General features: G+C 42.3%; 2 protein-coding genes across 2 annotated transcripts; both read right to left on the reverse strand.

Moving 5' to 3' along the window:
- Positions 1–363: 363 nt before the first annotated feature.
- On the reverse strand, positions 364–1335 carry phlda2 (pleckstrin homology-like domain, family A, member 2). Its single transcript, XM_028408152.1, has 2 exons — positions 757–1335; positions 364–632 (listed from the first exon to the last, which is right to left on the reverse strand). Exon 1 carries the CDS (start codon positions 1208–1210, stop codon positions 794–796), a length of 417 nt encoding a protein of 138 aa, XP_028263953.1. The 5' UTR covers positions 1211–1335; the 3' UTR covers positions 364–632; positions 757–793.
- Positions 1336–5916: 4581 nt separating this feature from the next.
- On the reverse strand, positions 5917–13575 carry LOC114437825 (uncharacterized). Its single transcript, XM_028408756.1, has 7 exons — positions 13571–13575; positions 13211–13405; positions 12967–13108; positions 12689–12755; positions 12357–12501; positions 9680–9772; positions 5917–5936 (listed from the first exon to the last, which is right to left on the reverse strand). The coding sequence occupies exons 1-7, from the start codon at positions 13573–13575 to the stop codon at positions 5933–5935; spliced, it is 651 nt and encodes a 216-aa protein (XP_028264557.1). The 3' UTR covers positions 5917–5932.

Consider the following 13575-nt stretch of genomic DNA (forward strand, 5'->3'; position numbering starts at 1 on the left):
GAACACACCTGCTCAGAAGCAGGTGTGTTCAGAAGCACCTCTGAGTCTTTTAAGTGTTCCGTGCTGCTGAATGAACTCTTATCAGTCATGACTCAAGCCCGTTCATTGACAATAAGGAGCCACATTCCACCTGACAGCAGAGGAAAGGGACTTTCCTGTCCTCCACTCCCTCTTTAATGGTTGCATGTGTGGTATGTAAGAAAGGCTTCCGGGTGTCAAATATATACTGTTACAGGCTCCATAGTGTTGTCATTAGATACTTGACAGAAATACTTCCAGCTAAAAAAACATTAAAACTGAGGAGAGCACAAGGTTTGTGAAAAACATGGATATTTATTAAAATAAATACACAACACACATTGAGACAGTAAATAATTTAAACAACACAAGCTGTTTGCCAGTTTACTCCATATCCTGGAAACAAATAAATTAACATCATTGTTTAGGAGTCATTGCTCCTGTGGGAACAAACTCTGAAATCTTTTTATAACAGTTCAGTCCTGAAAGTCTCCGTCTGTCGGTTTGTCCCGTAGCTCCGAGAACTCAGTCCCGCCTTCAAGCCTTCATCTCTGGACCGGATGACCTCGTCTTCCTTTTGGTCCGTATTTGTCTGTATGGTCCACATTGACGCACTGAAGGAAAGATAATACAAACGTTTCAGAAACACTTCCAGTGATTCTTATTTTAGTTTACATTACTCATATCTGTATTCATAGCCTATATCATGTCAGCCATGTTTCGTGGTGTGCCCCTCACCTTATTAGGAGTAGTGAACGGCAGAGTCCCGAGCGGCTCAGGGCGCCCTCGCCATGCGTCTCTCCTGCTGTCCGGGTGACGTGCTCTCATTGTCCTGCCGCGTTTTAAAGTCCTGAATGGCCTTTCTGTTCTGGTAATCAATCAGGGCCATGGTGATCACTGCGTTCCAGCAGTTCTCTTCCCCAGAGCACCGGAAATCGATCTCTTTATTGTCCGTGGTTACAATGGTGAAATAGACGAACTTGCCGGTGCGCTCCACACAGTCCACCTTCTTGATGGACTGCAGCTTGAGCTCTTTGCCCTTGGAGCGCTTCTGCGTGTCGGCGTAAATGTTGAGGCTGTCCGTGGTCAGGACGCACGTCTTCCTCTTCCAGAACTGGAGCAGGTTGTCACTCCTCTTCTCCAGCTCTCCCTCCTTGAGAACCTGGCTGATCTCCTCCGCTGACATTTTCATTGTTTATGCCGGGCAGGTTTGTGAACCTCCTGCTTCCCTGCTGTGTCGTCCGAGGAGCCCGATGACGGAGCTTCTCTGCATAGGCTGTAGTAATCCAGAGTGTTTGTGAATGAAACAAGGTACCAGAGACTTTTATAGTTCTGCTTCGAGCCCTTCCCTCTTGACGTCAGATGGTTTGGGAATGCATCAACAGTTGCCAGTGGAGTAATTCAAGGCTGTGAGTGTGGGCGGAAGCTGCGGCGGCGGAGGCGGGGGGAACAGAGGGCAAAGGAAGTCCTAACGTGGACCTAATTACACTGTCAACATGTTAATCAGTAATCCATACCTACTGTGGATATTAGTCCAAATATTTGCCCAGTCTACAATGATTCAGATTAATTACAGCTAATTACCAGATGTGTCCACAGAGGGCTGGGGACGTGCGTAAAAGTCAGCCTGGCTCCTAATTTCATAGAGATTTGACACAGTGTCTAAGTTTCTAGATATTTTTTTTCCAGTGACAGCCTTGTAATTCATTGACTTCAAACTTTCAGCTGCTCCACCCTGCTGTCTTAAGACTAAACATTTTGCAGCTCAGTGGTATTTCACATAAACTGAGCTATTCCTATCTGTGGATGTTTGTAGCACCCAAACTGTCCACAGGAACAGTTTCCTCTCAGAGCAGAGGGTTCATGGGGCTGCTGGAAAAAGCATTAGCTGCAGTCTCAGAGTTTAAACAGAATGTTAGGAAAATGTGTGAATGAGTTCATCACAAAACAGGAGTATAATCAAAACTGATTATACGTGTGTCACTAACTGTATCAAGTACAGGCTCAGCTCCAATCAGTGTATCATGCTTTAAGTGAATAATTAATAAAACAGCTTGTTACTGTGGCCTGTAGTTCAACTGTGTTGTTGTTGTTTTGTGATTTGCAGAATTTCAGATATTTCTGCTTTCTATCCAGTATAATATTATTGTGTGGCACTTGACTTGTTGACTCAAAGTGATAAAACTTCACTCACTAGCTACATTTCGTCTCAGAAATTATCACCCATGTTCTTGAGAAGACTTGCAGGATGAACGTTAAGGCTCAAGAAGGTAGTCATTAATATTTACAGTCACGCTATCACTACCCTGTAATCATACATTTCAGTTTACAGTAGGTGTTTCTGCCCTGTTATCATCCTGATTTCTGCCACTCCCATGCTGAGCTCCTTCACCGACTAACTGACCACACTGTCACTCTGTCAGTCACCTGACTGACTCAGCCCTGGTTGTTCCTGTCGGGTCGACAGAAGCAGACACTGGTTGTGTGTCACTGAGCCAATGGAGCCTGTGTGTGAATCAGCAGGAGGAGGTGGTAAGAAGCCAGATGTCATTGAATCTTCCCCCTTACAGCCTGTTCTGTCCCACTGGGGTTTCAGCCACACATACAAAGCCCTGACCTCAGTGTTCAGTTCAGATAATCACATCAGTGTGTGTAGACAGTGGTCAGGGTGCTTTAAGTACCCTCTTCATGCTCTCCTGTCTGCCCCCCTAGTCTCTTCCCTCAGGAAGTGAAATGTCACTGGCGGATCACCAGCCTCTTTCATCACCTCACACACCAGTGGTCCACCATTATGCAGTAATTATACAAATAGCTGGATGACCACTTTAGCCTCTCTGTGTGCCCACCTGTAAGTCTTCACACATCAACACAGTCAGAATCATTTACAGATAGCACTAAAGGCATAAGCATGGTGAATCATTTCAAATAGCTCAGTAAGCCTTGGGCCTCAAAGAAAACCACATGTTGCCGGCTTCTGTTGAGTGAAAAGGTTCACCTCCTTCCTCCCTTTGTTTCAAGAGCACTGGCAGTATGTTTGTGAAGTGTGTGTGTGTGTGTGTACATTGGTTTTAGTATTGTGTTAGAGCCTCACAGACGTGCCCAGGCAGTGACTCAATGTGGAGGAGCACCTTAGTCCGGAGGAGTTTGCTTGTTAAAGGAGGTGTAGGGGTTTGTGTGATGAGTGAATGTTGTGTCAATCCACATCACTGTTTGTTTCAATGTAATGTTTGTGTTTTTACATGGATTTCTAAAAGAAAGCGGGGCAGGAAATAAAAAATAACAGCTATGTATAAGTAGCTATGAATACATATGCAGCCATTTAATTCAATGTAACCGTCAGCAGGCATTACACTCTGTCAGTGGGTCCCTGTAATAAACTCTCCACACATCAGTAATGAATGAGCTCAAAACTTCCCAAACCACATTGTGTGACTGCAGCAGCAGTAAAACCTGAATGTGTCACTGTTTTCCTTGTGAGAAAGTACAGCTGTTTCTTGAGGGAGTCTGGCTGTGTGGTACATTTCTGGAGATGTGTTGTGACAGCCTCCGGGTTCAAATCAGTGCACTCCGGTTCTCACCGTCTCTGCATAGACACAACAAAACCCACAGGAAGTCAGAAGATTTGTCAACTAAAGGAGCTGTGTTGATCACAGAATGAACTGATAAAACTGAGTGTGAATGTTAACGGAACTGCATATTTATTGTTCTTTTTAAATGATACCCTGTTTACTACAGTGTGATGAAGCCTTGCAGCACATGGGTGTGACCAGATGTCAGGTGGAAGGACCAGAAAGGCCCAGAGTTTGGTAGTCATGTCTGGACATGAAGTGTTTACTGTGAGTCACGACACACTGGAATTATTTTGAGTCAACAATAAATCCATATATGTTAGAAATACACATTAATGGTGACTAACTTAGATAAAGGTGAACTTTTTATTGCTTTCATTTGTACACATGTTGTTATTTATGTTCTTTGGTTTGCACAGCAACATCATAGCATTGACAAATATTGGACAATATTGGTACAGCAGCAATCAACTAATCAACTTTCCTGTTATTTCTGTGCACCAATTGCAGTTTTAATCATTGTTATATTTATTGTTTCATGGCTGATTGACAAGCAGTTAGAACTACAGACTGTATAAAATACAAAATCTTCCCCTTTTACTGATGGTGAAGTGACCAATCCTATGCTACATACACTACAGTCAGTGTCCCTTCTTCTGGTACCAAGTGGCATCAATAGTACAGGCTGGCCAAGCTAACTGCCAAACATGCTAACTTCAGTTGTTATCTGACTACACAATGGATCTTATACTTCCATATTTTTATCTTTTAACAACACTTTTTACACTACCCTTAAAGTGCACTCAAATGAAACACATATCTGGTCTGGTCAGCAGCAATAAATTCACACCCAGCAGTATAAGAACACACACACATATTAAGGGACTGTAACATTCTAAGCTTAAATATTTAAATAAATATAAAGGGGTGATTTCAGTGATGCAATCTCACTCAGCAGATGAACCATTTTGCACTAGAGAGAAAACCTTTGTTATCTTGTAGAGAAGAGCAGAATGCAGGCGCTCAGGCTTGCAGGATTAAAAAAAAGGAAAACGTAATATCAGAAAACAGAAAATTTCTGTTTATTACAGGTGAATGTATTATCATGTATGGAGTGCGTTCATTGTGTTGGCTGCTGAAAACCCTCCCTCAGACGGTAAACTATACATAGTCAGCCTAACAATGGGCAGCACTACGGATGAGCTAGTTGTGACGGGCCGCGGACAAATACAGCAGAGCCTGCAGGTAACAGCTGCAAAGTTGACAACTTTGGCCACACACACACACACACACACACACACACACACACACATATCCTCTGCTGCTCTTTGGTGACATGCCCTTGTGATGAGACTCTGGAGCTATTTGAGGCATTGTTCTGATAAGCCCTGCGTGTGTGTGTGTGTATGCAGCCACGCTGGCATTCAGCAGCGTGGGAAAAAGAACAAATGGCTGATGAGGGCAGCGTGCAGTCAAACACAATGTTGCAGGAGGAACCATTGAAGAACAATGAAAACACACACGACTGACGGCTGTTCTGCAGTCATTGCTGTCTCATGTGGAGTTGGAAAGTTAGTGTGTGATGATAGAGAGATGAAGAAATCTACATCACATTCGTCTTGACTTCCACTAGGGTTTCTTCCCTCTCATACTGCATGTGTTATTGTCTTTTGATGACAGATAAAAGTGAAATTACCCTGATGTGTACCGACAGAATGCGGCTCAACTAGAGCAAACAACTCCATAAATGCCATAGCAGACTTCTCACACATACTTCCATTCAAATGTAAACCATTCAAAGATAAGCACATTTCCTTTAAAAACCACATGACTTTGGTAAGAGTGATGGGATGCCATCTAACATATCTCTCAGAGTCCTACACCTCACTCTTGCCAATTTGACTTTGCGGAGAATGGCAGGTATGTAGGTCTGTAATGCTTCTCCCTGCCAGGAATGCAGCATTCATTGTGCTGTCTGCATAGCTTCGTCACGGCTTACATGAGAAACCTGGAGTCTTTCCATAGACCTCAAACTAATCTGAGGTGGTGTTTTAGACTTGGCAGTTTCTGGATTTCTGCTGTCCAGCTATGGACAGTGACTTGTTGTTTATGGCTGAAACAATGGGACTTGTGCTGGAATGCTGAGATAAGGTGTCATGTTCAGAAAATCTGCATGAAGGCAGGAGAAAGAAAGAAATTCTCTTGAATGCATGCTCCACTGCAGTATTTGGACAAGTTATCAATCATAATCATCATAATCAAGTTAGATTCAAACATCTATTACCTTGAATGACAACACCATCTCACAAGCGTTTTGACATTCCATCCGAATATATTGAGATCAGTCAACTAAAAGAAAGAAAGAAAGAAAGAAAGAAAGAAAGAAAGAAAGAAAGAAAAAGAGGTTGTTGGTCTTACGCCAGCATGCTTTTCTTGTTATGGTTATCCACAGAATGACCAAAAAAAACATTACAGACAGAAAGTTTGCTGATCTGTCAGGGCAGCATGCATGTGTGGTGAACTCTGCAGATGGCATTTTGTTGCTATATTTCCAAGATGATTCAATCCAAATCACTTGCGTCTAATTTTTGCTTTTAGTACATATGTAACAGATGCTAACTCAACCCTCAAGCAATTTGTTGATCCATTTCAAATTTGATGCATGACTGCAACAGAAGGGATCAAAGGGTCAAAGTTTGTTATGCAGTACATTCCAAATGTATTACATATACTTTAACTTAAATGTAATGACATACTATGGAACAACGCTGAGTGGAGTGCAGCATAAATTTCCATCTATTCAAACCAGTGTTTTCTCTGTTTTGTTCTGCATTCCTCATTGTGTAGCCTGATACCTGTATATGGTGGCAGGTCTGGGGAAGGAAGTAAAGGAGCATGATTCAGTTTAAAACTGCCACACCTAGTTCCCTGTTCATTCATAAAACCAGCCGGAGGTGTGCTGCTGGGCTGCTGTGTTGCTGCTCTGTGATAGGTTGTGAGGTTTTCTTTCCCAGGCATGCCAGGCAGAAAGGTTATCAGTGATAATGCAGTAAAGCAAATAAGATTAGCTTGGTTGTAACACCCATTGTTTATAATCTACATGGTCTTTTTCAAGGAAGAGAACGGGGAGTACATTTTGATTCCTTAAAGACGTTTTTTCTGCCTTTCCCACAGCAACGTGGCAGCAAACTAACTCAGTGGTCAGCTTTAAGTATTTGTGGCGTTTCTCTCTCCACTGCCATTCTGCCGTTCCTCCCACAGTCAGGAGGACATGCCAGTCACACACAGTGGATACAGTGGACATGCCCAATGCATGCTGGGAAAGACTTCAGCTTAGTATGAGGAGAAAAACATAGCTCTGTGTTTTGGCCAATAGCTGTCAAAATGCTTGCGTGTTTCTATCTCTGACACCCACATACGGCTCATAAACACAAAGCTGTATTGTGTCACGGCCATGTTTGGTCTTGCTCCTGGCAGAGGTTTTACCCCTCTCTCCTTCAAGGACGCCAGCCTGCCTGAACAAAGTTTCCCAATAGTGCAGTGTGTTTCAGGTGCAGGTCGTGGTAACAGCAGCAGGACTTGCCCTTTGCATGTTTAGTGTGCAGTCAGCTGGCACATGTAGCCTTTCAGGTTTGTCTTCCTTGTATTGCATTTCAATGAAAATGGACTTAATGCCTGCACAGATTATCTTATAATAGCCATGTGGAAGCTAGTTTTCATTACCAATCTAAAAGGTCTTTTCCTACCCAGCCACATGCACTTCCTCTGGAGCTTGTGGATGCTGGGCCCATCCACATCACTGCCTTGGAACTCAGGCACTGGCTGGCCTTGGTTTCTTCATCAATATATAGATGATTGTTGGAGACAGAATTGCACATTTCCATTTGCTCAATCACATTCATATAATGTGACAAAAATGTCATAATTAGCAGACTTTCTCATTTTTCATGAATGTTGGCAAGAGAAAAAAAAGACAATTTTACAAAAGAACTGGAGGATACATGTTGGTGTGCACAAAACAACAGACAGAAGTACATGACTGGTGGACTAATTGGACTGCAGGGCCATCCACAGAGCCACTCATCTAGCATGCCTCAAGGCTAGTACACTGAATCAGAGATCAAAATTCCCCTAATAAGATAAAGTGAGTGTGTTGCGCCCAGCAGCATTATCTGATCTAAGAGGTAATGGGTTCTTTATCAGGCAGCCAGTCCAGCTCATTCAGTTCCTAACACCAACTCGGCCTCAGCGGCATAAAGCACCTCTCTATTCCCGTCTGTCAGTCTGGCTCACATCACTTCCGACCGGGAGGAGACAACACAGAAGACCCCACACAGACAGCCTTATTCACACATAAACACACACACACACTTATGTACGCTCACATAGAAGTGCTGCCAAAAAGCACCTTAAGGCCACGAGTGGGTTGGTGGGTGCAGCTGCAGAGTGGAGGAAGGTTGAAGGAAGACTGCACCCTTTACACTCTCTGCTGGATGAGGATGAGACGATGGCAGTTAGTGTTATTTAGAAATAATCCCAACAGTCTGAATACTCCTCTTTGTTCCAGCCCTCTCCTTTGCTGCTCTGCTGTGGACATGTGCACAATAGAGAGATGTCTTCTGTCTTTGTTGTTGATATGTCCACCCATCCATGAACACCTGGTACAACACCAAACAGCTGAGAAGCAGCGCGGAGGATGTTCGAACTCAGGAGATAATCCTCACTGTGGTTCTTTCAACAGTGTTTCATCATAAACTCAACACCAGACAACCAACATCATAAACTGGTTGGATGCTACACCTGGCTTTGGTTGTAATTCTAAAAATGTAAGCATTGGGCGACAGCTGTATCTTCATAAATACAGATTGTCTGCAATCATTTGGATCCAGCTCTTAGTGAAGTGCAATCTGATATAATGTTCAAAACTTCAGAAAGAATCCCTTCAACCAAACACAACCAAATCACTTTCCTAAAAGTAAACAGAGCAAATTTGGCATTCTGACATTAATTTGCAGCGCATAGTATTAATCGAGCAGCATGATAACCCCACTCTGCAGTTCCATTTCTCTGGCCCAGAAATGCACACACAATTGGACTCCTTGTTAGAGAGAAGCCATCCTCAAACCCCCACACACAGCAGTCTCAGCGTGAATAGCGTCTTGTTTACACATCTTTAGAGCAAAATCCCCAAAATTATAGCATGAGACTGCAGAGAGTGATTTCAGTCTGTGGCTTGTCTGCTCTGGTAGAAAGCAGAGTTTGGTCCCTTCATAATGTGACACACCCATCATCCATTTTATTGGCTGTTTTATGGTCATGAAAAGAAATAGTTTGCCCTTCTCATGATCTGATCCAGACTTCTGTTTTCTCACTGTCCTCTGTTGTCACCTGTGTTCCCATGAAGACCAGAGCATAAACACACATAACTGAAAAGTGTTGCTGGATGAGGTGACAGGATAAGAAAGCACCTGTCTGTCAGCACTCAGCAGTAAAACCTAGGTTGCTAGGACACAGTGTCGCCACCCTCCTCCCAAAACTTAGCACTCAGCCATTATCTCCCAGAATGTCTAACAAGGGTCTCTTAGAGAAGAGTGCATACTTTCTCTATCAGCAAGACAGAATTCCAGACGTCCTGGTTGCCTTTCTTGAGATTGGGCAGGACCATGAGCAGATTTTTTCCAACCCTGATTTTACAATGGCACCATGGTGATGCAGAGAAGACTCAGTCCATGCTCTCTGGTCAGCATGTTGAGAGTGCATGCATTGCACAAAGGCCAATCATTTGCCAACTGTCACCTGATGTCTAATAGTTAAGTCAGTGTGTGTGGATATTCAGTATGACATTGTGCTGTCAACAGCATGTGCGGTGGCGCATGGTGTCTTTCTCACACCAGGGTAAAAAAGATTATTTCTAATCTTTTGTGTTTCTAGTGTTGATTTTTTTCCCCCATGTATGCTGTCTGTATGTTTTAAATTGTCATCATCATTCAGTCCTGCAGCAGCTGATGTGTCATATACAGATTTTTACACCTAATGTAAACAAATGTAAAAACAAAAACATGTCAGTTCAATCCAATTAAGTGTATATTTACTCCATATAGTGGCACTTCACAGCTCCCAGAGCCACACATGGAAGAAGCCCCAGTGAGACACAGCAGGAAGTCACTAGACTGTTCTGCTGAAGGCTGAAAACAGAGACACATGATCACCACCTTCTGGCAAGAAGGGAGACATACATTAAAGACAAGACTGTCATGTTAAATAACTGCTGTTATTTATGCATTTAATGACCCACTTATATTTAATCTGGGAGATTCACTAATGTTTTATGTACTTTTATCCAGCATGGTGGCTTTGATATTGACATTGTTTATATAAAGTGAGCTGAGCAACACCAAAATGCTTTGAAGAGTGAGCCTGCAGCTTCAACATTATGAATTATTTGTTAATATTTTTACAGTGCAGGGAAACTTCAGGTTTCAATAACTCATTCTGTGCTGATTAAATAATCCGAGGAGCTGTGATATATTTTTGACGTATGCTGCATTTAAAAAACATTATTTTATAGAACATTTGTAGAACATTTTCAACTGTCAGAACATATAAGATAAACATAAAACACACACATTGATTGAGAAGAGAAACGTAGGCTACGGCTTACTGTTACTCAGATAAAGCACGTCAAAACCCCTTAACAATAACTCTTAACTGTCTGTGAATTGAAACAAGAGGAGAAATACTACATTGTCAAGTCGTTGCTTAGAAACTATACGATGTTTGGTAGTCTCAGCTCAGCCAACACTTCAAAACATTTCTACAATTACATCTGAACAAAAATCTTTAGAATTTTAATGGCTTATCTTAATGAGTCACAGAAGATATTGTCAATGTTGCACAGCAGGAACTCTAACATATATATATATATATATAGCACATTTTTTTTCATCTGTTCATGAAAACAGGGACAGCCATGAGTGTCCTCCCTCCCTGTTTGTTTTAGGGTGTACCCATGGCTCAGGCCATTGTGTTACACCTTAGGTATCTTATATATATATATATATATATATATATATATATATATATATATATATAAGATACCTAAGGTGTAACACAATGGCCTGAGCCATGGGTACACCCTAAAACAAACAGGGAGGGAGGACACTCATGGCTGTCCCTGTTTTCATGAACAGATGAAAAAAAATGTGCTTAGTAAATGCTTTAATTTAAGATGGCATCTTAAATCTCAATATTAATAGCACCCTGCTTTGCTAACAATTGACAGTTTGCATACATGGATTGTAATGCATCAGAAAAATTGATGTGTGTGCCTGGAACAAGGTGTTCATATTTATCATGTTGCAGAGCTCATTTCATACCATGCAGTAGGCTGTGCAGAATACAGAGCTAAAGACTTGTTTGTAAAGGCTATAAAATGTGAATTGTTTGCTTGTATTGTGTGTTTTCTGTTATATTTGACATGATGCTCTGCTCTGCTCTGGGCTGGGCTGTTCTCTGGACTCAGTGCGGGAGGTGGGTGACAGGAGGGTCCTGGCAAAACTGACATCCATGCTGGACAATGAGTCCCACCCCCTGCAGGACACCCTGTCAGCACTGCACAGCAGCTTCAGTGGGAGACTGCTTCACCCTCGGTGTGTGAAAGAGAGATTCAGAAGGTCTTCCTGCTGCTGTCAGACTGTATAATGAACACTCCTGATTGTTTCTTTTGATGTACAGTTTTACAAACCACATACCTCCACTCATCTGTGCAATACCTGTTAATATGCAAACCTATCCGACTCTTATCTAACTCTAGTGTATATTTTATTGGTAGTTTTATAATGTATATAGTTTTTTATCTTATTTTTTGCACTCTGTATCTGTGCTGTTGCAATAACACAATTTCCTCATTGTGGGACAAATAAAGGTTTTCCTTTATCTTAATGTTAACTGTGGCCTTGCCACCCTGTCACAAGCTTCTTCTTTTATCCATCTACAGCAAGAGTTTATACTTTCTTCACTTATATTTCTTATTCATGCAGTCTACAGATGACGTTTTAGTGTAAATTAAGTAATGCCTAACCACTCATTAAAACAGGTTTAAGTCTTGTGTTCACAGCAAGTGTAAGAATGACATGTGGCTGAAGAAAAAGATGAAATCAGCTTCACTACTAAACTTCTCTACTCTGTCTGATCAGAAACCTGAACTGAGAGCAGCCTCCCACCTTTACTGACTTGATGAACATGAACTGCTTCATGTCACACTGACCAATACATTAACAGAGAACTGACTCAAATAAATTCACTGACTTTCTGATTGGCTGATCAGAAGTTCTAGTTTTGAAAGAGGGATTCATCTTTTTATTTATGATGTCTTGTTATTATCAGTCCTAACTGTCACAGAGCCCTGTGGACACAGATTTCACTGAAGTGTGACACATGGTGTCACACTTTGTTTTTGTCTCTGCCACACATTAGTGAATCCCTTCCAGTTTCTTCCAGGTGATGATCATCAATTAATTGATGTGTAATATGGTGAACTAATCAAATCAATTAGATCATTAAAACTGATAACCTTGATAACAATAAATGATGACAGATGGAATAGCAGTTAGATGTTTCATTTACTCAGATTTTAGATTTTCTATCAATTAACCATATGTTTGGATCTGTGGGAGAAAACCGTAGTACCCGGGGGAAAACCCACCTGGCACATGGAACCCATGTAAACTCCACACAGGAAGAGACCAGCTAACAGCCGATTTTACTGACCTTCCTGTGACGCACAGTGCTAACCACTGCACCACCATGCCAGCACAAGTTTGATGCTGTCCAGATGTGCTCCTGTTTCTGCATCTTCTGCTGACTTTGTCCGAGGAACACACGTCTTTCACTGAACAGCATCTGTCAATGGAGCCTGCACACAAACACAGGAAGTAAAAAGGTGAGGAGCATGAAGAGTCTGATAACCCACCACATGTGGCCTCATGGACCGCTGGTGTCTTGAGGTCTTGCTGTTCCAGCCACCAAAACTTTAAAAAAAACATCTTTATTGTTCTGAAGTCTAAACAGTCTAAAAGAAGAAGTGAGTCTGTCATACTTACAGCAGCTGAGTGTAAAGTAGGGCTGCTCAGGATCAGGGTTGTTCATCCTCCATGTTGAACCAGACAACTGAAACAGAAAGAAAGAGAAAGAGAGAGAGAGAGAGAGAGAGATATTAAAACTTAAACATAGTGAGTATGGTGAAATGTGTATGTTGCATCACTCACCTTTACTCAGCAAAAGAGAACAAAGTGAACTATTCAGTTAGACTCAGTGAGTCTTCACGGAGGCGTTTCTAACTACTGTCATTCACCATTAACTTACCTCTGCCTTACCTTACCTTGAATGAAAGACCACAGCAAACAGTCGCGGTGGTGTCATCATCCAGGTCTGAGGGCGAGGACAGCGTGGAGGGTGTAGAGGGCGAGGAGTCCTCAGGAAGATCCAACCTCGGTCGCTTGGCGGCTGGCTCCTGTCCTGTCCTCTTAACAAAACCATGCGTGAGTCACCAACTGTACTTCCAAGATAACCTTTTTATTCTGCTCTCTTCTTAACATGTCCTACAAGCAGCTGGCGCCCTCTACAGGTCAACGAACTCCAGGTCACTAAAAGATGAAGAAAAATCCACATTATCAACCTCTGAATATGCGCCCCTGGAGTCATCCCACCAGTCCTCCTCCATTTCAGGCTCGTCCTCTTTATCAGAAGGGATGAACAGGATGGTGTCCTCACTATCCAGGTCGTCCCACCAGTCGTCCTCTTCCTGGAACTCCAGGTCACTGAAAGAAGAAGAAAAATTGACAGCATCAACCTCTTCCTCAAAATCAGGTGGTCCTCCTCTTCCTAAAGGTCGTCCTCTTTGGGAAGCCCGAAGACAATGTCCAAAACCTCTGTAAAAAAAAAAAATGTCAGAATAGTAATGACAAATCAGAGTGAGAGTTCACGGCAT

Source organism: Parambassis ranga, chromosome 6, assembly GCF_900634625.1.
Source record: "Parambassis ranga chromosome 6, fParRan2.1, whole genome shotgun sequence".
NCBI lineage: Eukaryota > Metazoa > Chordata > Actinopteri > Ambassidae > Parambassis > Parambassis ranga.